The 23,286-nt window shown below is 48.4% G+C and overlaps 1 protein-coding gene across 1 annotated transcript in view; it reads left to right on the top strand.

Moving 5' to 3' along the window:
• Positions 1-340: 340 nt before the first annotated feature.
• Anos1 (anosmin 1) overlaps positions 341-23,286 on the top strand; it is a 147,473-nt gene continuing 124,527 nt past the window's right edge. Inside the window, exons 1-2 of the mRNA XM_027954008.2 lie at positions 341-547; positions 21,736-21,783. Coding sequence (XP_027809809.2) covers positions 341-547; positions 21,736-21,783 — 255 coding nt within the window. The remainder of the gene's footprint in view (positions 548-21,735; positions 21,784-23,286) is intronic.

Here is a 23,286-nt window from a genome sequence, read left to right as displayed (position 1 = left end):
GGTCCCTGCAAGGGGGACCCACCACGCGGAGACCCCGCAGCACCGGGAAGCGCTCGGCGTGGCCCTCCCGGGGGCGCCCGGTTCAGGGGAGACCCTCAGACCTGCCCACGGGCCCCGGGCGCGGCCTCCCTGTCACTCACTGCGCTCGCAGCCAATGGCGCGGCGGCCTGTCACCCTCACCCCGCCCCCCGCGGGAGACGGCAGGGCGGTCGCGTGCAGGGCGGGGGGCTGGAGTTGGATGATTGAACTTTGCAGGCGACTTGCGGCGGCCGCGAGGTCCCCGCCAGTGCGGCCCCGGCGCGGAGCTGGGAGCCTCGGCCAGCGCCCGCGACCCGCAGCCATGGAGCCCGGGGCGCCCGGCGCAGCCCTGACCCTCTGCCTCTGGCTGGCGGCCTGCGGGGGCTGCCTGGCGCCGAGCCCCGGGGCCGCGGCCGCGCGGCGGCTGGACGAGTCGCTGTCCGCCGGGAGCGTCCAGCGCGCCCGCTGCGCCTCCCGCTGCCTCAGCCTCCAGATCACGCGCATCTCCGCCTTGGTCCAGCACTTCCAGGTACCGGGGACCCCTCGCCCTCCCGGGTCCTCCCCGCGGTGCGCGCGGCGGCTGGGGACGCACCGGGGCGCGCGCCCCCCAGGGTGGGCGCCAAAGTTGTCGCGCAGCTCGGGCGGCGGAGCCGGGCTCTCCCCGGAGCGGGTCCGTGCACCCGGGAGCTCGGACCGGCCTCTCCCAAGTGGAAACCCGCAGCGTCTTTCCTCCCCCAGTGGGGAACGAGGGGCCATTTCCTTGGGGGGTGTGTGTGTGTGTGTGTGTGTGTGTGTGAGCGAGCAGTTCTGTGGGTTCCGAGTGTGGGTGTGTGGATTTGCTGGTTTCCCAGGACTTTCGCGCGCGCCCACTCCGGCGGGGTGGCGAGTCCAGCAAACTCCGGGTGGCTTTGGAGCCCTGGGAGCTGCCCGCCCAGAACCAGTCCCGGGGCCGCGCCCGGCTGCCGCAGGTGCCCGCGGGCGGACACTTTGGTCTGCGCTGAACTCCTGGCGTTAAAGCCCCGCGGGCGCACAGCTCGCCGCCTACCCTTCCTGCGCCCAGTGTGGGCATCCGGGCCAGGCTGTGTGCCCCGGGGTGAGAGCACTGGGTGTACAGTGGCTGCGCCTTTGGGACCTCCAGAGATTCTAGGTCTTGCTGGGGACTAGCCAGCGTAAGGAGACAGTTTCAGAGAATGGAGAACTTAGCAGGGCCGCGTTTGGATGCCCCGGGGTCAGAGTATCCACCAGCGCATGGAGATTCTTCCACCTGGAGGGTGGAGGAGTGTGTGTGTGTGTGTGTGTGTGTGTGGGCACTGTCGGCGCCGCGGGTGGCTATCGAGGGGACCCTGCACTGTGCCAGGACCCCGCAGGACCTGCGCAGAATTCCCGGTGCGGATGGGCGCGCGCGAGCCGTTCCGGGACTCGCCTCTCCCTGCCCAGCCGGGCGTGCGAGCTCTGGAACCATCCTCTCACACGCCTTGTTCCTTGTCTCTCCCTCTCCATCTAGTCTCTACCTTTAGCGGCCCACCTGTTCCAGGCTCCCAACTTGTAGCCCCAGGGGGGAAAGGCGGAGGGCAGACACAGACGCGGTTTCCCAACTGGGGGCAGGGATTGGAAGGCGAGCGCTCTGCTCTTCCAGTGTGCGCCCCCCTAACCCTGCAGGAGGGGTGACTCCAAAGAGAGGGGGTTTGGTGCAGCCGATGGTGGGGTGTGGGGGAGATCTTCCATAGACCTGGGATGACCTTCCCGACAGTTTGCTCAAGAGGGGGTCACGGAGAGCTCAAAGTTGGCGTCTGCAGTGGTCCAATCCACCCGTGCAGTTCGTGGAGTGTGCACTTCTGTTTGTTCTAAGTCAGAGAAGCAATGTCCAGAGAGTTGGAGACGCTCCTCCTGGGTCACCGGCGGTGGGTGTTGGGGGGGAGAAACCCTAGCACCCAGAGCACCCCGAGGCCGGTGAAATTACAGGGATCTCCTGGGCCGCACCTGCTCCCCAGGCACCTGGTTCCAAACCACCGGGGCCAACCCTGAAAGTCACTCTCCTGAGAAGATGCCACGCTATTGTTTCAACAAGAAGGCAACATGGTACAAAAAGGAGCAGCCCATTCCCAGGGAAGAAGAGTATCTGTTTCTCGCCCCCCCCCCCCTTCTTTTTACTGAATTGTCAGTCGCAGTAATTTATTTGTTTTACAGTTGCAGCGGCTACAGAAGCGGTTTAGATCAAGCCAAGCCCCGTGAAAGGGTTTTCTTGTGGTCTCTTGGCTTGATTTCTCTTCCCAAGAAAAACTGCTGACAGAGTACCCGTTGCCAGACAATCCCAATTACATTTTAATTAGCTGGGGCAAAATAAGCCGCAAATTACTCAGTTAGGACTTAATAACTGCTGGGGATTTTGTAATTAATTGCAAAGCCATTTGTGGAGGTTTTAACCCTACCCTAGGAATACCTAGCGGATTTGTTTAAATTGCAGGCAGTGAGTCTTCCCAAGATTTGGAAAGGTGGCCCAGCTTCCCGGCCCTCCTCCCCCACCCCTACCTTTAAAAACAAAACCCCCAGGAAGGACCGTGGACAGGTCATCCTGGGTCCATGCACCACCCTGCATATGGTATTTATTAATGGATGAAAAGGGTGAGCCCCTCGAAGTCTTAGGAAGGTCCCATTCCTGTGACTCGCCACCTCCCAGAAGTGAGCCCGTGCAGAAAGCCCTTTCACGAGCAGGTACTTGCTCCCATGATTTCCGGGATGGTTCAAAGCTTCCTTTTTTTAAAAGGTGGAAAAAGACTTGCTTTGAACCTGGATGACAGCCAGGTGTGGGGAGTCCCCAGTGTGAACATTGCCAGGCTGGGACTGGGATGAGCGCAACCTGTGTACTCAGGTTATAGAATTTTTATAGACAGTGGCTGGCAGCCCTCAGGGGCAGTGACCTATTAGAGGCCTGCAGAGGAGGCAGGGATTTCCAGAAGCCTCTCCACCCAGTTCTTTCCACCCCCTTACACCACCCAGCCCTGCAGCAGTCAGGGTGGGGAAGCCCTAGATGGAGGTTTACAGCTGGGACTTTGAGGCTGTGGGCTGACTGGGCTCCACACAGTGGCTGGCATCCAAGCCTGAAGTAGGAGGGACACCAAGGGGAAGCCTGCAGGTGGCCACGGTAGTGAACAATACCTGGTCTCTGTCCCTGCCTGCAGGACCTCAGAATTTCAGACTGAAAAGAAGGTGCTTTCCCAAGCTGACCCTCTTACTGAAGAATGTGCCCCTGGTTCCTGAAGAGAAATAGCCGGGGTTAGCAGATGGTTATTGGAAAGGACATCCTTTCTACCAGGGAATGAGGAGGAGCTGCGAGGCTATGGGTGTGACCCAGGGAGGTGGGCACCCCCAATCAGCCACGTTGGAGGTGGGTCTCACAGGCAGAACGGGCCGTTTCTCAACGTCAAAACCCTCACGCCGGTTAGTAGATGATGCCTTATCCTGAAAGCCTAGATCAGAAGACAGAACATGCTAGAGACAATGCCCGACACACGGAGAAAGAAGCATACAATGCTTGCACTCTGGGTGATGCAGAATGGAAACATGGTGTGTCTTTATTCAGAGAGAAAGGCGGGGGTGCATTACAGAACTAGAGCATAGCATCTTTTCCTTTCTTCTGGGGCCTTCTTTCTCTCTTGACATCCCATCTTGAATGCACTGCGGAGTGTTGCTCGCAGCCAAGAGACATTTACAAGTTAAATGATGGGTGGGAAGTGCCCTGTGCATCTTTATATCGTGCGGTGGTGGTTTGACAGGCAAATGTCAGAGCCTGTCACCTGTGTGCCGAATCCCCAGAGGTGCAGAATTTGCATGTGCAGACTCATCCCCGGGGGGAGCCTTGTGATGGGCAGAAGAACAAGCAAGTCCGAAAGGTTGGAAGGAGGTTGCAGAGCCCCCTGCAAAGTCTTCTGGGTATGTAGGAGGGTTGCGCGGGGACTCGGGCACACACTTGTATGCACAGATGCTGCTGTGTCCATGCATTGTCCTCTGGTCTGGCAGGAAATGGCCACCTCCCCTTCCTATGACCAAATGCCCTTGCCCACAGCAGATGGGCCACCCCAAGTGTGTTACCCAAGCTACCGATTGGATTTGCGAGCTGCCTGGGTCAGGGTTGGGTGGGAAAGCACCTTGTCCCTGCTGAGTTTTGCTACCAACCTGAAATGGGGAGAGAGCGTACCGTACTGTGGGACAGTATGCAGCATGCGCACCCAGCCCTGGCCCTCCCTGCGCCTGCACCATACCCGGTCCCTGCAGCAGGCACAGCTGGAGCGGTCACAGGAGAAAGGAGACCGGCGGGGCCCGGGGATGCCAGGGGATGTTGGAAATCACAGGGAGGACTTGCCCTGGACAGATGAGGGGACAGGAGAATGTGACAGGTGATGGGAGGCTTCAAGCCACCAGTGCGTACATCACAAACTCACAAGCAACACATGCATTCAAAGAAAAAAAAATTATTAAGAATTTCCATAGGACAACATCCGAGCAGGGAACCTTAAATGTGAGCTGCCTTCTGAGCCAGGAGCTAAGGCGCTGGTCACCCCCGGAAGCCGGTCCTGTTTCTCGCGTGTCCAGGGTTCAGAGACCTTGGGAGGTTTTAGGTGTGCTCAGCATGGTGGCTCAGCTCAGCCTCATCTGCAGGGCAACAGGTACGACCTTGACCTGGGCTCCTCTCCTTGGGAGGCCCTCTCTCTACTGTAATTTCCTTAACTTTGCTAGAAGATTCACAGGAAGAAGGAAAGTGGGGAGAAAGAGCCCTGTCTTGTTGGTAGGGTCCTGTTTAACCTGAGAGTGGACCTCATGTCTTTCGCTGGATAAGGACGTACCTGGTAGGGACCCCCCCCCCCCGGCCTCCCCTGGCTTTGCTCCTGGTGCCCACAGTGGACCTGACCTTCAAAGGTTCAAAAGTAGCCAGTCCAGTAAGTTATGAGCAGGCCTGCAACCTGGTCTTTCTCTGTGTTTTCTCAAAACGGGCTCAGGAGAATAGAATTTGAAAAAAGATAGTAAACGTGCGAAATATGAGTGTGAGTGTGTGCATTTGTGTGTGTGTGTGTGCACACGCACCCCAGAACTGGAGAAGGCTCACAGAGGAAGCGGCTAGAAACCTTCTGGAAGATACATAGCGGGTAGCAGGCAGCGTGGTCCCTACGGTTCTGGGGTTAAGAGATTCTTGCCTAACGGGACGTCATTCACCTTGTGCAGTATCAGGGTAGGCTCTCCCAGGGAGCTGATCAGAGACCAGGAGCTGTAATGGGAAGCTGTTTGTTTTGGCAAAAAGGAGAAAGGGAGTTAGTGATTTGACTCCTTCTACTTAGAGGACCGGATTCTTTCTCCCAAGAAAAAGCAAACAGTTAACTAGAGCCAGCTGCCCTAATGCACCCTTCAGACAGATTTCAGGGAAGCTGCCCTGGAGAGTGCCTGGGCCCAGCCTGTGACATGCACCTTTGTCCTGCAGTGAGTTTAAGGACAAGGCAGGGTGGCCAGGCATTCAAAGTCACCCGGGAAGAAAGAAGGGATTCCAGTCTGTCTTGGGCTTTCCTAATCCACTCCCTGGGTCTCTGGCTGAGTTACTAGGAAGTCTAAATTTGACCCCAATAAAGCATGGTTTTCATTGCAAATTATTTATTTATTATTAATTCTTTTTGGGGGGGTACTGGGGATTGAACCCAGGGGTGCTTTACCACTGAGTACAGGGCCTTGCTAATTTGCCGAGGACAGCCTTGAACTTGCAATCCTCCTGCCTCAGCCTCCCAAGTGGCTGGGATCTCAGGGGTGCGCCACCACCATGCCTGGTGTAAATTATCATGTTTTTAATACATGTTTGTCCTTGTACTGACTTAAAAGTCCACCTTATTTTGACTGTAATGGAACATCTTAAAAAATAGTAGAAAATATGCTTATTGATTTGTTCATTTCTTTGGTGATATATCAAGTATACGGTTTTATATATTTGATTAAATGTTAACATGTGTACACTTGGGGCCTGAATCACAAAGTTAATGTTGTCACTGGGCCCAGGGCTACACACCTGTCATCCCAGTGACTCGGGAGGCTGAGGCAGGAGGATCATAAGGGTGAGACCAGGAGACCTTGTTTCAAAATTAAAAATTAAAAAAGGGCTGGGGGTATAGCAGTGGTAAAGCATCGCTGGGTTTAATTCCCAGTACCAAAACAAACAAATTTTTAAAAACGTTAATGTTGCAATGAAAGTATTTCCACTTTTAAAAGTGACTCAGTGATAGAGCATGTGCCTAGCACATGTGAAGCCCTGTGTTTGAAACCCCAGCGCTCAAACCGAAACCAAACAAAAAACAAGCAAGCAAGCAAACAAACAAAAACCCCAGTTTTCCCGGAGCAATGGTACATGCCTATCATTGCAGCAACTCAGGAGGCTGAGGCAGGAGGATGACAAGTTGGAGGCCAGCCTCTGCAACTTAGTGAGACCCTGAAATCAATCCCGAGTACCAAAAGTAGGGGGCCTACCTTAGTGACAAATCTGAAGGTTTCTCTACTTATTCAAAGCAATTCCCCAGATTTCATGATGAACCTTTGTGGTATGGTTTAGGGAGTGGGTGTGAAAATGTAGGAAGCATCTGTGAGCACTACTTGTATCAAGGTAGAAATGGAGCAGCGTCTCATAGAATTTGGTACTGATTTCCAGAACTTGGGCTAGCGATGAAATATATGTACATTATTAAAATGCATTGTTTTTTATAAAGTGGAACCAGAGACCGTGGAAATGCCTCGTTCCATGATGGTGCTCTCTGGGGGCTGCCTAAGCTCCCGGCCTTTGGGTTCTGATGCTGGCCACCCTTCGACATGTCTAATTGACATGCCGGGGCTCCATGGTTTGAGGGCATGCTGTCACCATATGGCAATCATGGAGTATGACTGAGCTGTCCCTCTCTACATGAACCAAAGATCTCCAAAACCGCCCCAGACTTCAGAGCAGCACGAGGTCCCCCCCGGGACCAGAGTTGATTTATAAAACCCACATTCACCCTGTGCTGGCTGTCTGCCCTGTCATCTTGGGAAAATGGGCGATTTCTGTTGGACTTTGGGAAATACTGGGAACTTGTTCGTAGACACCAGTTCCTGGTCCATGAGATGGAGTCGCTGACCTCCCCATTTCTGTTCATAGCTAATGGCTGTTCCCTTTAGGAGACTCACCTTTGGTGGGTGGGCGCCACCTTGCCAGCAAGCAGAAGCAGTCTGCCCCCTGTAGGAGGCCACACCACCGCCATCATTACGGGGGTACAAGAGGAGCCCCCGCTGCAATCAAGTCTGCAGTTGAATTTGTGCTCCAAGGCACTGCGTGGGATCTGGCTCTTGCTGGTCTCCAGTGGAGTTTGGGTCTCTACTGAGCCTCCTCCACTGACTTCTGCTTCCTCCCCTCCTTCCCCTGAATAGATCCCCTGCCAGAGAAGCCCTATTCCAAACTCTGCTTCTAGGAAGCTAGATCTAAGACACCCACTGTGCTGGTCAGTTTTCAGTTACTAGAACACATTATCTGAGAGAGCAGCTTGTAAAGAGCAAAGATTCACTTTGGCTCAGTTTCTGAGGTTCTGGTCCATGATCCATTAGCAGAGAGAAACTGCTCTCCTCACGGACAAGAAGTAAATGAGAAGGGAAGAGGAGCAGCCAGGTCCCATGATCCTCCTTGAGGGCACACCCCCAATGACCTAAGACCTCTCCCCAAGCCCCACCTCTTTAAGGGAGCACCACCCAGTGGCAGTACCATAGGGACCAAGTCCTTAGCACCTGGGCCTCTGACAGAGAATTTAGCATCCCTCCCTGCAGACTAGTCGCCGCCTGCCTGGTGCAACTCAACACTTTTGTGTTTTCCAAAATTGATCATATAGAAATGACTGATTGAAGAATGTGCAGTTTGAGCATCATAGTCAATATATAACCCAGGTTTCACGACTCTCTGACTTGTCATTACACCTTTAAAGAAGACCTTGGGGTCGTGTACAGATTTTAAAACCTGCACATAAAGAGGTTTACATTCGTGACCTTTAGTGTTGTTTGAATCGGTTCTCATCTCCAAGAGATTTCAACAAAAGTGGGCGAGGACATCCTGAGCCACAGAACTGTCCAGAAGGTCTGGGGAAACAGATGCAAGGTTGATGGAGTGGTTCGCATTAGCCGACTTTGGATTTACCCAGCACAAAGTCCAACAAGCTTCCTTCTACACCTGCTCCTTTATCCTGGAAAGATTTCACGAGTGGTTTCAAAGAGATGAGGGGAGGCATTTCCCTCCGATTATAGAGAAGGTTGGGAAAAAGCACTTCTCCCTGGTAGCCCATCAGTATGGATTGCACAGAAGGGAGTAGGAAGGCCGTGTTGGTGGCCGGCTCATGTTCTGTGTTGCTCTTTCGTAAAACACAAGACCCATGGATTGAATCCTGTCCAGGCATCCCATGAATTTCAAAGTGAGACTGTCCGCGAGGCACTGCATGAGGGCTAAGATTTGTTGGTATGTAGACAACGTCGGTCCAAGCGGGATGGATGAGGTTATCAGCCTAAGAGCTGAGACAGGGGCTTGGCGCTTTAGGGAGACCACAGAGGACAGGGGATGGTAAAGTCAAGAGCTGGGTTATTCCAGTCCAACACAGCATGAGTGAGCCCAGAGTCTTCCGACAGTGTCCATCTGTCTGATGGACGTGAGACAGCACTAGCCTGTAGCCAGCAGCCAGGTATGGGGCCTCAGTGAAGGAATGGGCATTCACACAGCCCAAGTCCTGTGTTCTGCAGGGTGCGTAAAGACTGTGCCCAGAACATCACGCCCACAGCTGGCTCTAGGGCTGTTTTTCCTGGTTCTCGAGGATCAGGGTGAATCTCAGTAGAACTTTATGGAGACCCTTGGCAACCCCCTCCCCCCACGCCCACTCCAAGAAAGAGCCCCGGAACGGCCTGGCATTTGTGGTGCGTGCCTACAATTCCAGCAACTCAGGAGGCTGAGGCAGGAGGATCGCACGTTCAAGGCCAGCCTCAGCAACTTAGCGAGGCCCTAAGCAACTTAGCAAGACTCTGTCTCGGAATAACACACAAAAAGGGCTGGGGATGTGGTTCAGTGCTTGAGCCGTGGTTTCATGGTAAATATCCACTTGACCTTCACGACAACTCGGAGGCACCCAGTGTGAGTTTTCTTCTACAGATCAGAAAACTGAAGGTCTGCAAGTGAGAACGTCAAAGCGTCCCAGCAGCAGTTCAAGGCCACCTTGTCAAACTCCCAACTATTTATTCTCGGTGACCCCCGCTTCTCGGGGGTGTTGGTGGTGAGAGAAGGTGGTGAGAATAGCCCGAGTCATCTGCCCAGGGTCAGAGTTGCCAGGGAAAGTCCTGCTCCCTTCTCTCTTTTTTTCTTGGAGCTCCTGGGCTGCATGACCGTGAGGTGGCCCTGGATGGTTACAAGTTTGCTTTTAGGATAGAAAGAGTCTTAAAAATATCAGCCCATGAACACCGTCCCTGTGCACATACCCACCAAATCCTTTAAACGAAGGAGACCCTGGCAAACACGGCATCCTTGCGGGTCTCCTAGGTCACAAGCACCGAGCACCCTGATTGTGCATCCTGCCCCCAAGACCATCACCTTCAATGGCAGAGGGATAGCGCTTTACACCAAGGGAGTCTTTGCATCTTTCCTGTAAGATCTGAAAAACGGGGAAGGAGAGATTCTGAGCAAAGGGGAATTCCAAAGCAATCAAGTTTGCATGAAAACAGAATGTAAAGATGGGACTCTTTTGGGGAGGGAGTTCATCCCCTAAAACCTTAAAACCTGTCTTCAGGGCAATCCGAGAGGCAACACCCCAATCCAAAGGATTGAAAAAAGGAAATAGAAGAAGAAGAAAAAAATACCTAAAGTACTTACTTTACCTTCTACTGACCTTTTTGTTCTAAATAGGAACTTTTGTCATTTCTGGTGATATCCAGAAAAGTGACAATTCCCTACGTCCAGAAATGAAAACATAAAATGGAGAGGTCCCTTAATGAAACGAGAAGCATTCATTTTGCAAAGTGATCCATCACCTTCCAAAGAATGCCATTAACCCCACCAGCACCAGGACAAGACGGATGATGGGGATTCATCTAACTTAGGGAATTTGGAGATTTCCCTCCACCACCACTTTTTTTGTGTGTGTGTCTTCTAGGTCACACTTTTTTTCTTCCCCAATTATTCGAATGTATTAATAGTGGAACACACCCCAGTGGGTTTGGGTGGTACTCTGTCCCCCGAGTGCAAATGAGGTTTTTGTCTGAAGATAAAGCTATGCATTGCATTCTTGCTTGGGACATCACTGAGAGCTTCTCTAAAACAAGATTCAGGGGGGTGGAGCTGAGAAAATCCCAGCACAAACCCACACAAAGACTCCCCCTGAAAGGTGATTTCGCCTAGTCACCGCGGACCTGTTAGGTTACTGCAAATGGCTCATCGAGTGGAACTTCATCAACTCTGGCTTGCTTCTTTAATAATGCATCGTTGGAAAAGACGGTTTCCAGACCTGCACAAGGGTCTGAGTCCATCTTGAGTCCCTACGTAACTGGGAGGCAGAGTGCTCTTTTGAAATACTGTTCCTGCAGAGTTGCACACCTGATGCACTATGCCTGTTTGGAATGTGGACGTGTTTCCTGGGGTCCCTCCGTGCACACCATTTTGGCTTTCCACCATCTCTTTTGTGGCCAACTCCTGACTTCTGTCCCTACTTGCTGGTGTTTTATGTCCTGCTCCACAGCTCTCTGTCCCCTCTGAATAGCCTCACCCACAGTAGAGGACGAACTACTTATAGAACGAGGAGCAGGGGACCCCCCAGCCACGTGGCCGGCGGGGTCACCGTTCTCCCCCGACAGCCTGCTATATGCATGATCTAAATAAAGGCAAAGTTACAAACTGGCATAAACTTGCAGCTGGCCCTCCTGTCTTCTACCCATTCTCAATCAGAATTACTGATTGCTTTCAGAAAAGACGAGAAGAACACGGTGGGGCGGGGGGCAGTGGAAATGCTGTGTCCACTGTGGTTCTTTTCAATTGCCTCTGAGCCAGGAAGGCCTAGGGAGGTCAGTGTTTCAGAAGTAGAACTCTAAAACCTAAAATAGGTACCCCATAGTTCTCTTCTTGCTTATTTTTTGTTTGTTCTTGATACTGGGGATTGAACCCCACCTCCCCCTGCTCCCTTGTCTTTATTTTATGTTTGGCTGAAAGCACCATCACCAAACATTTGCTCTTCTCTCCAGACATGACCCACATCTGGGAAGATGCACACCCCCCCCCCCACCCCCCGGCCGCCCCTAGCACCACAGCAGAATCGGAACAACATAGAGAACATTTTTTGCTGTTGTTGTTTCCAAACTTTTGTATCAAATGTTATGAGCTAACATCCTCACAGCTGCAAAGAAATTAAAAAAAAAATCTAGGCAGCACATATCCACCAGTGAACCATCACCATAGAAAAGCAAATATTTAGGAGTGACACATGAGGACAGACCTCCAACTGCATTTTAATCTCTCGTTATTTCCCCCAGGAGACGTGGATTGGAGTTGTATGTTGAACCTGTTTCCAACAAGAATAGGTTCACAAACTCTATTTGTTACTCTGAATTTTTTGGAAAAAAAAAAAGTTTTCTGCTTTGAACCCTTCTGGGAAGTTATAGGAAGAGTTTCATTTCTGCATATTCTCCACCCTGATCATCCCACACGGTGGGGTGCAGTCTCCGACCTGGGCAACGTGGACCATGAGCAGTGTGCCTGGCATCCTGAGGCTGTGTGGACATCGAGTGAGCACCACACAGTGTCCCTGTGCAAGCGTGAATGACACATGCCAATCACTCTATGGCTTCCTGATGCAGTCGGGCGACCTGGTGAATAAGAGCCATGTGGGGCTGCTGCCGGCATGACACAGCACATAGCTTTCCTGCAAATTCTTTTTAAATGACTGGAGGGAGTAAACTCTAAAATAGTGCTCAAGTGTAGACATGTCAACACAGAAACCAGAATCGACCGTAAGCATGCCTCGTTGGTTGATGAAAGGTCTTCATGCAGCACACGACCGTATGGGTCCAGCTTCCACTCTACAACAAACATCCCCACAACTGTCAATCATTCCAAGTAGCTGTGCTGTGCCTGGTGCTTTGCTGAGCACTGGGGCTTCAGAGGTGATCACGTCACAATCTTGTATTCTCAAGGGACTTAGCCTGGCATATAGCAGATGCTTGTAGCAATGCTTGCGCCTGGCAGCACAGTCTCAGAGATGTGCTGGAACCTGATAGCCCTGTCCAGAGGAGCACCCCAACCCCACCACTTTTTTTTTTTTGCTGTTCCTTGCCTTAATTTCAGGGGTAATCATGCTTGACTGGGTTTTGCTTCTTTGCCAAGCAATTTACTTAGAACTTTGAACTCAGCTCTGCAGAAATATTGGCCCCTTTAAGGCTGTGTTATATCCAGAGTGAGCACCTGCTGTTAAAGATCCCTGGGTTCAAATAAATGAGTAGTGTGCGTAGCCCCGGATCCTCGGAGCCTCACACTCTTCTCTGAGAGCCAATAAACCCGTGCATAACAATAAAAAGCTCATCTAATCTCCAAGTGAGGAAGCTACCTTCTAGGTTGACCTGCAAGCGCTTGGTTCTACAGACGGAACGTGGAATCCAGGTTATCTTTCCTATGCATCTGTTTCCCTAAAGATCTCGTCTTGCCATACGCTACATGGGAGAGCTTAGGTAGAATTTTAAGTTGAAGCACCAAAGTCTGGATAGTCATTGGACAAGAAGCACAACTCATTGGATTCCAGGTCATCTGTTCTCCTTCGAGAACACACCCAACTTCTTGGGGGGCTGTTGTTCTTTTTTCTCTCGCACACACTTAATTCATCATGTTTTCTCAAGTGATCCCTCATTAAAACATGGTATCTTTTTGAAGTTTGTACCAAAGGAACCCGGGATTGTGATGAATGAGTTAGACTGTCACAAAAGTCGGGGGGGGGGTGGGGTTTCACAGACTGCGAGGTGCTCCAATTTAGCATGATGAATTAGTCTGCAGTCCCCTGTGAATAACATGTAAATTAGAATAATGAGAAAGCGTACATCACAAGAAAACAATGTGACAAAGATCCAACAATGCTTTCTCCTGGTTAGACTTTCCCCTCTGCAAAAACTCACCTCAGCCCCCAGTCCCACACACTGTTTGTGCATATTGAGGTGGTGGGTGTTTTCCAACTATAAAAACAGGTGCATCTAAGATTTATGAGCATATTTCAAAATGGTGTCACTGAGGTCTCCTTTAGGAATGCATGTGGAAATTTAACAGTTTCCACTTACGGGGCATTCGAGGTATTTTCAATCAGAACTTTTAGAAAGGGTGATAGCCATATTCACAGTAGATTCCAGTTCACAGGCTCTAGAAACCTGTTCTTTCTGGCCGCTCTTAAGGCTTATGAGTAATTAGCTTGATAACTTAAGATTAATCCTTAACCCCCTGCAGGTCAGCATGCCAGATAACAGGCGGTAATGTGCCCCGCGGGAACAGCTTCTTTTGCAGGACAGATTGCAGCTGTCAAGACCCACAGCTGTCAAGCATCTATTTTGAAAAAATAATAGAGTGATTTGAGAGTGCCTTTGGAATATGTGGGTTTTGTTTTAGTACCTGGATTGAACTCAGGGGCATTTGACCCTGAGTCTCATCTCCAGCCTTATTTTGCATTTTATTTAGAGACAGGGCCTCACTGAGTTGCTTAGAGCCTTGCTTTGGCTGAGGCTGGCTTTGAACTCGTGATCCTCCTGCCTCAGCCTCACGAGCCACTGGGATTACAGGCATGCACCACCACTCCCGGCTGGAGTGTGCTTTGGTCACCTACCTCATTGTCATCTGAAGCAATGAATAACATCTTCCTACAATTGCTTTCTAATGAAGGTGGTCTTGCATGAAGGAAACGGCAGCTTGGTAGGGACCACAGTGGACATGCTTACCTGGGCTCCCAGTGCTCCTGGGTCTCTGTCTTGCAGAAGCAGAAACTGAGGAGCCTTAGTTGGGAATTGTAGGTGCACGTACCTATCCACGCACCCCCGAGTTCAGTCCATGAACTTATGAAAAGGATGGTCCTTTTTCAGTAACTGGAGTCCTCGGAACTCCGGTTCATCAGAGGATGAGTTGCCATGAATCCCACTCCCCTAGGGACTCCCCACGTGTCTGAGACCCTCCTCTGTGAGGTCATCCTCCACTCCTGTGCAGAAAGCACCCATATGCGTGGACTTGGGGTCTTGCCAGTCCTGGACAGCCCTGGCCTTCCGTGCCCCCAGGTGGCCCTCCAGAGCATCTCTGTGATGGTTTTATACAAACACCATTCTCCTCGTTAAAGAAAAGAAGACATTTATCTTCTTCCTGAGAACTCACAAATCAAATGAGGAACATACAATGGGGAAAAAAAAAACACCCTGTCTCCAAGAAAAGTGTATTTAATCAAGTCATCTTTGACTCGACGATATTTTTGCATGTTTTTATTTTTTTTCAATTCCCCAGACTTTCATGCTTTTTGAGACTTCCCGAGACCCCACGTCCTCATCCCTCGAGGGAGAATGTTGCAATGGAATCCCTATTAACTCTTGCATTTCCTGCGGTCTGGAATGTTCCGCGGAAGCTTGAGTCACCACGGTTGCTGATGGCGTTTGCGATTGTCCAGCTGCAGGATGATTCTGGACGATTCTGGACAGTCCTAGGCGTGGTCCTTTGAGGTTGAAAGCTCATAGGTCCTTCCTCTGACCCTGTCCTTCACACCCCCCTTCTCCCTGGACACCAGGGAGCGTGTTTTTAAAAGATCCTCATTTTTCACGTTCACTCCCAGGATGTGACAGGTCTGTGTTCTTCTCTCCGTCCTGCCCTTGAGTGTCCCCGATGTTGTCTTACAGCATTTGTGACCTTCTTTCCTCGCACCAGGACAAGAGGCCATCTGCGTAGCATTTTCCTCTGGTGGGCCTGACCTCTTCCATTGGCATGGCCAACACTTTGGAGAGGGTTATTAGAGGACTTAGTCAATTAGAGAAGAAAATATCAGCAGGCAGAGGCTCTGAACGCTGCTAATCCTGGGCCACTCCTCTTTTGCTCTGGAGTGGATTTGAGATTTTGCAAGGAATTTGGGGATGGGGAAGTTCACGAGACAGAGTGGCGTGTGACAGGGACCTCTTTCCTTGCAAAGAATCGTGTGTTATGAGATAGTTACACGTCATTAACAGATACATTTGCACTGTTTCTATGTATAATTGCTGTTCTTAGTCACAAATGATTGCATATCATTTTCTATATTGTTTTATCAAACTTTCTCAAGGACTTTGGGATTCCTACTTGTCTATGCCAGCAATTATACATTCCGTTTCCCGAGGTGGACAAGGTGGAATCCTGATGTAGCTAAAACGGTTTGCAAAAATCAAGGTTTTGGTAACTGTGTAACTTTCACTTTTGCTAGAATTCCCCTTGATAAATTTTCTGCTAGGCACATAAAACATCCTGCCATCAAAACATAATAGTAACAACAACCACTTAAGGAAAACAAGATGTAACAAGTCTCCTAAACAGTGCTGGCTCCTAAAGAGAGACATTGTCTCAATATATACATACATACGTTACTGTAACAAAAATCCCTGAGATAATGAACTTAAAAAGAGGAGAGGTTCATTTTGGCTCACAGTTCTACAGGGTTGGAATTATATATATATGGTGGGTTGGACTCATTGTTTGGGGGCCTTTGGGGTTGACACCCGTTTCCTTTTTTACAAAAACAAACAAAACCAAAAAACCCCAAAGTCACTTCTGTCCAATTTTTCCATACCCAGCTTTGCACTAAAGTTACTTTTCAAAGCCCAGGAGCAAAGCAACGTCCATTAACAAGGTAGAATGACCGTGTGTGTATTCTCTGGGAAGCAGCCTCAACAGACCACAGTCCCCCAGGTACCAGGAAAGCGTGTGACATGACGTGAAGTCATACTCTGCCCTCAGTGGTTCTCCTAAGTCTGCAGATTCATGATACGTGTTCCAGGGTTTTCAGGTTGGAGCCCAGGGTGCCACTGGGCAGTGCGGCTCACAGGGCTGACCCTGGGAGGGATGGAAGGAGCTCATGGAGGAAGAGGCAGGGTGGTGCTGTCGTGCCCCGGGAGGAACGGCCTTGGAGGATCCCACACTCTCTCTGGAGCTCAGAAAACCTTGAGAGCCATCCTGAATTGGGCAAGGACACACGTACATCTAGAAAGGTCCCCAGTAAAGCTCACGTCTTGGAGCATGGCCCCCCCAACAGGGCAAGGTCCAGAGATGGAGCTTTCAGGCAATGAAGAGAGAGCGGAAACTGCAGAAGTGGATTAATCCATTTGGTGGATTAATCCTTCAGAGCAAAGTATGAATGCTAAGATAGGTGAGTTTCACGGTAAGGGTCAGAAATACAAGTAGCGAGGCCATCTCAGCCTCCCCCATTGGAGACAGCGCTGGTCATCCTTGGAAGCAGATGGTCATTCCTACCTGTGCCCATCTGGACACATCCCTTCACCCCATAACCAGCACCTGACTATTTTCCAAACAAGTAGATGTGGCAGCTGGAGAGACGTTCCTGGGTGGAGAAGAATCCACACAGTGTTTACCAGGAAAGTTAAAACCTCAGAGACGGGCCCGGGCATGCTGTCTTGGACGTCTGAAGTCATCTGCACTTTTCCTGGTCTCCCCTGCCAAGGACAAGCTGTGAGGGGAATGGAATCGGTGTCCACAGATCTGCATTTTTGCAGGAACAGAGCTCTGCTTGTTCAGTTGATGGTAGCAACTCGATTACTCACGCTTCCTCGTTTTGTAACACGACTCATTTACCAAATCTCAGTTATTATACTTAATGCTCCCTCTAAATCTGCTTAAAGTTGGATTTGCTTCAGAACATGTCATTTATTTTATCTTGAAATCGTCCAGGGTTTTATATAATTTGAGGGAGAGCCTGCAGTTTACCAGAAAATATAAATTCGGTCCAAATAGAGAGTATAAATATAACACGTTAACTATAAGCCTGTTGGATATACATTAATAAATTAAATGTAAGTATACACATTAACATAGAATTATAATGCTGTCTCCGTCTGTTGTCTGTTACTGTTACAGAATACTTGGGACGAGTCTTTGATCAAGCGTAGAAGTTGATTTGGCTCATGATTCTGGAGGCCGGGAATACAGGACGGTGGTGATTATTTCTCAGATGCTTGTATTTGACCCCAAAGGCAAACTTTGGTTCCATTTCCTGCATTTTCCTGCTGAAGTTGGGGGACATTTATTCTGTAGGAAACAAAATACAGGACCTACTTCCTAAAAGCTACAGGGAAAATGGGAAGTGGGATCAGCCCACTCTATTTCTTTAATTCTTATGGTTTAATAATGACTGAAGTTTAAATTCCTTTATATAAACCCCCCTCCCTTCAATTAATATTTATTAAGATGGTTGTCTCTGTGTTGGGCACTCGGCCAGGGGTGAGAGAGCTGGGGAAGAGCAGGAGATATTGCTGGACTCTGTCTTCAAGGTGTTTCAGGCTGGGGGTGTCTTACTAAGGGTTCTGGGAGTGTGCTTCAATGGTGGGCCATATGCTCAGTGTGCCCGAGGCCCTGGTTCAATCCCCAGAACTTAAAAAGAAAAAAAAAAATGCTCTTTTCTCTGCCTTTTCCTTCTCTCTCCCCTACCTCTGGCAACAGCAAAAACACCCTTAACATCATAAATAAAAGCAAATTATATTATACCACGGTTCTAAGCTAATAGGAAAATATTCGAGATCAAATGAACCTCTCCATTTTAGTTATTTCCTTTAAAAAAACATTTTACATAGTAACAAAATCGTCAATGGTGAATCATGGCTGGTCATGGGCGGTTGATTTGGTTGTCCACAGTTTAGTATTTTCAAAACCGCAGGCTGATTCCGGTTGTTCCTCCAACTCTGGTTATATTAAAGACAGTGCACGAGATGGCTGATAGTTCTCTTTTCAGATGCTTGTATCTAGATAACCAGTTTTCATTCATCTTGATCCCTCCCATGTGGGTGTCTTTGAGTGAATGGAGTGTTTTCTTTGCTGGAAGCTTTTGAAGAATTATTTTTTCTTTAAGGGAAAAAAAAAATCAAAAGGGCTAGAGATGGAGAGACTTTGAAAATGTCATCGAAATTACAGCCGGGTGCAGCCGATTGAACTTCTAGAAACTGAAAGTTGGCTGGACTGGCGTTCATGTTTGATCTGGTTAAACCAACAAAATGCAGGATGTAATCTTTCTATGATTATGGAAGTCCCACTGTCTGATCCTACCTGGAGGTTACGGTAATGATGCGCCAGCAAAGCTCTTTCGAAGGCACTTTGATGCTTCGCCTGGGGGCTGGCCTGATGCCAGAAGAAGACTTTATTGCAAATGCTGTGTTTTATTTTGCTTGTCAAGTGGCTGAGCCGGCGAAGGCTCTTGTAGCAGGAGGAAGAGCTTCCCCTGGGGTGGGGTGACGCAGTGAGTGGGGGGGCTTGGAATTTTCCATGATTCGTTTGCTCACGGAGCATGACAGGTAAGCAAATTATGGGGTCGGTATCACTGGGACACATGGGCACACCTGGGCCAAACAGAGTGGCCAGCGAAGTGAGGGTTTGGCTAACCAACTACCTGATGCTGTTCAGCAGATGCTTTGCAGAGATAAATGCTGTGCTAAAGGCTGAGAGATGGCTGTAGGGGTACAGAGCAGCTGCAGGACCTTGATGTGGGGCAAAATAAGACACTGGGAGAAAAACAGGACACCTAAGATCCTCAAAGGAATGAGACATATATTTTAGGGGAAAAAAAAAGTATACATACATGCATGTGTGTGTGCGTGTGTGTGTGTGTGTGCACGCTTAATTGCATGCGTATATGTGCAGGTGGGTGTGTGGCAAATGTCTTTGTAGAACAATCTCCATGAATGAATCCAAAAGACAAATGATGTACTGGAGAATCCTAACAAATATACAGCCTGTGGACCATCCATGCCGGCCAGTCAGATTGGAAATAAAGCAAAAGCACTAAGCCACTTGCACATTCCTGGTGTGGGCAAATGCTGAGAGGCGGCTACCACCCAGAGACAAAAACAGGAGAGGCAGCCCTAGTATTGCAAAGACTGTATTTTTGTATTTGCAATAATGAATGCTTTTGAATCTCACTGATCAGGCGGAATCAGAGAGTCCAGGCTGAGTGCTATCCATTACGGCAGGGAGATGTTAAGTGTGGGATCATTCCTCTACTCCTAAAAACAATAATGAAGGAGCTGGGCTGGGTGGCACACGCCTGTCATCCCCGTGGCTTGGGAGGCTGAGGCAGGAGGATCGCGAGTTCAAAGCCAGCCTCAGCACAAGAGAGGTGCTAAGCAACTCAGTGAGACCCTGTCTCTAAATAAAATGCAAAATAGGGCTGGGGATGGGGCTCAGAGGTCAAGTGCTCCTGAGTTCAATCCCCAGTACCCCCCCCCCAATAAAACCCAATAATGATAGTGGGCCCCCTTCCCCCCCCCTGATATCTAAGTTCCTGCCAATCATCTTGTAAATCTTTTCATGGATTCTCTTTAATCATCTTAAGCACACTCTCTTCCCTGATCATAATCATCTTCAGTACTTGCTTGCTATTGCCCCAAATACTTCTTTATATGGACAGAGCTTTTTATTTAATGTGAGAGGGAATTTTTGCTTTCAGTGAAGCTGCCTTGATTGAGATAATGCATCGGTATTAATTCTCAATAAAATGTAACAACGTAACAGCTGGGCTCTGGGGCTTATGAGCCCTTCTCATTGGGGTGGGTGCATAGAAACCAGCAAGTTGTGGAGCATGGGGTTTGTGGGGCAGGGAGAGGGTTTGCATTGGGAAACTGGGGTCCCAGTGCCGATGGTGATCTTTGCGGGGTTCTTTTGTGTTTTTTGTTAAAGTTTGTCCACTCTCTGTACAGTCAGGGTGCAGAGGAAACAAGGTATTCCATACCTTTCTCATGGATATAATCTTGTCTTTTATTTTCTTAACCCTCGGACATTTGCTAAATTAAAAAAAAAGTGAATATCTAGAGATAAGTCCAAATCCACTATAATCTACTTCTTACCCATTTACCTGATTTCCTCCTTTCTTCTCTACCCAAGCCACCAATCTGAATGGCAGATTGATTGATTGCAGTGCTGGGGATTGAACCCAGGACCTTGGGCATGCCAGGTGATCACTCTACCACTGAGCTACATCATGCCCTACTGTTTCCCGAACATAGAATATTCAAAACCATCCATGTCCATTCTTATCTCTCCTTTCCAAGATTGGAGACCGGGGGATTCCTCCATAACCCAGTGCCAGTCTCACCCCTGTGTGTGACTGTGGCTTTCCTTACTGAGTGGGGGACTGGCCTTGACCCAGCCTTACTGCTTTCCAACCCCAAATAATGAGTGTGAAACTCTCGCGGTGAGGCCAGGTTGTGCTCAGATGGATGCGTTCCCTGGAAGTCCCAGCAGGAGCCAACTGCGCCCAGAACAAACAGGGGACACCAGCATCTCACTTAGTAAATTCGTCTTGGTGTCTCCAAAGCCGAGAACAAGGCATAGGAGGCCTTAAGTTATGGTTTTATTTTATTTGGCAGGAGTAATAATAGGGGTTGAACTCAGGGGCGCTTTACCACTGAGATTATGCAATAGTACTCTGTTCACGCAGATATTCTTCAAGGTCAAAGCCTAGAGCTTCTAACCTGGGAAATGGGCCACCTAACTCCATCCCCACCCTTAAATCTCCGAGAACTGGACACCATGGTGTCTCACCTGTTGGGCGATTGATGGTTTCTTCCTAGCTTTGCTGACACCCCAGCCCGGCACAATCCTACTTGAAATATCACAAACAGAGGGAAATCGTGTCCAAAATGTTAGTTATGGTGCATGCGAGGTTCCCAGGTGGAAATGTTCAGGATAATAAGTAAGCTCCGCCGTGTGTTATCTATTAAGTGAATGTGAAGCATGCTAAGTGCTTTAGCCACACCATCACACACCGCAGAAGGAGTTTTTAAAGGTCAGCAACAGATTGCGATCATGACGGTGGTCCCGTCCGGTGACAGTTGAATTGAAAACTCAATGTGACCTACTTTGAAGGTACCGCATTTGTATTCAGATATGTTTACATTCGTGAATAGGATTGTTCCAATTGCCTGTGGCATTCGGTACAGTGACATGCTGTGGAGCCTAGGAGCAAAGGCTACACCCTGTCATCAGGGCGTGTCATAGGCTGAACAATCTAGGTTCACGCCCGACCACTCCACGGTGTTCATACAGGAAAAGGAAACGAGAGGCTCGTCCTGTGAGCTCTGCCTCTCATGATTGTCATTTGGCTGAGCTCAAAAGCCTCCAAGATGCCCAACTTGTACATTTCCCCAAACTGCCAACTCTGGACAAAATGCCTACTGTTCGTGTCCCTGGGAGTCTGTCTCGTGGCTCCACACACCGTGAGAGTTGGCTCAGACCCTCTTCCCTTCTAGACATCTTGGAATCGTCCGTGCTTCATGTCTTTATTTATATCGTAAAGTTGATGACAAAAGTAGCCATTACCTTAGAAACATGTTTTCTTCCTTAGAAACGCATCAACATTGCAAGATGGGTCTTTTTAAAAAGTAAATATTTTTAAATTATACACAATTAGAAAATCATTAAATGGGTCAATCTCTCTCTTTTTTTTTTCTTTTTTGCAGAATAACGGCTCCCTGGTTTGGTGCCAGAATCACAAGCAATGTTCGAAGGTAGGTTTCCTACAACTGTGTTCTTACTGTAACCAGCTGTTAATTTTGGAATGGGGAGTCACAGGAAGTGGCAGAGTGCAGAGAAATCACATGCATCCAGTTTCTACGAGTGGTTACATGTTACACTTCACAAAAAATTGAAGAATCTTTTATTTCATAACCAAAATTTCATGTGAGAAGCACCTAACAATATTGAAACCACTTGTGTGTGTAACATGACTGTTTTGAAAGGTCTTTTAGACACATTGTCTTAAATGATAGAAGGATAATATTTCTAAACTGCAGATTCTGCACACACTGTGTCATTTAAGGGCATCAAGGTTATTTAAAAGTGGAACAGGACTCCTCATGCTGTGTGAAATGAGTTGGTGAGAATACGCTCTGCTTACCTCTGACTGTGTAGATCTGAAACAGAAATGAAATCTGGTTTAGGATCCATTTACTCTCTTTATGGAATAGCCTAGGCATTTGCTCTGATAAGTCATTTCCTGGTGTCTGTCATATCAATTCATTCTTCAGCTGGAATTTTGGGTGATTTATTTATGTCATCATTGCAGATGAACTTTTGGAATCTGTCTCTCTACTTATCTGTCTGTCTTACTATGAGACTTACTAAATTTCAGAAGTGTTGTTTTGAGTTGTTGGACATTACATGAATGATAATTTGTTTTATAAGTGTTTTTTCTTAATTAAGCACTCATTTTCTCATTATTCCATGGAGAAATTAGTTTTTTTTTTTCAGACTTGAAGGTCATTTGAATAGAATAGGGTCATGTGACATATTTACGTAAACATTGCAATGAAAGAAAATGGCATCATAGATTGTTAAACCATATTTTGCAACTGAATCATGAAGATTTGACTTCAGTCTTTGAATTTTCCAGGAAAAGCAGTCAATCTCTTTTGCAGGAAAGCAAGAATGGATCAATAAGCCACAGCTAACTCCATCAGAAACTATGGAATACATTATAAAACTAACATAAGTTGAAGAATTACCTTTCATTTGTGATCTTAGGGAATCCTTGGTATGAACCTTACATATTAAGCAACCTTCATCTCCTTGGGTGTTGTCACAACTGGATACAAGAACACAAGATCACAGTGTGTGCATTTCTCTGGAGGTTCATGAGATAGCATATAGGTTTTTTTCTCTTCAACTGTAGGCTACTGAGTTCTATTTTATAGAATAGGAAATTCTGGAATGCACACATTTGATCACAGTCCTGGAATCACTTAACAATAAGTAGAGATAACGCTGAGGTCTAGGTCCCTGTCTGCCCTGTACCGTGTTGTATTTGGGTCAACAATTTTAAAAAATCCATTTTAAACAAATATTGAGACAGAACAATTTAAAACAACCACAGAAGTAAGGTTGACAATATGATTTTTAAATATTTTTACATATTTTTCTTTTTGTTCTAATTGGTTCTACATGACAGTTGAATGCATTTTGATATATCATACATAGATGGAGTATAACTTCTCATTCTGCTGGCTGTACAT

This window comes from Marmota flaviventris, chromosome X, assembly GCF_047511675.1.
Source record: "Marmota flaviventris isolate mMarFla1 chromosome X, mMarFla1.hap1, whole genome shotgun sequence".
In the NCBI taxonomy this organism is placed as follows: Eukaryota; Metazoa; Chordata; class Mammalia; order Rodentia; family Sciuridae; genus Marmota; species Marmota flaviventris.
The sequence above is the reverse complement of the archived record's forward strand: the minus strand, read 5'-3'. Positions and strand labels throughout refer to the sequence as shown.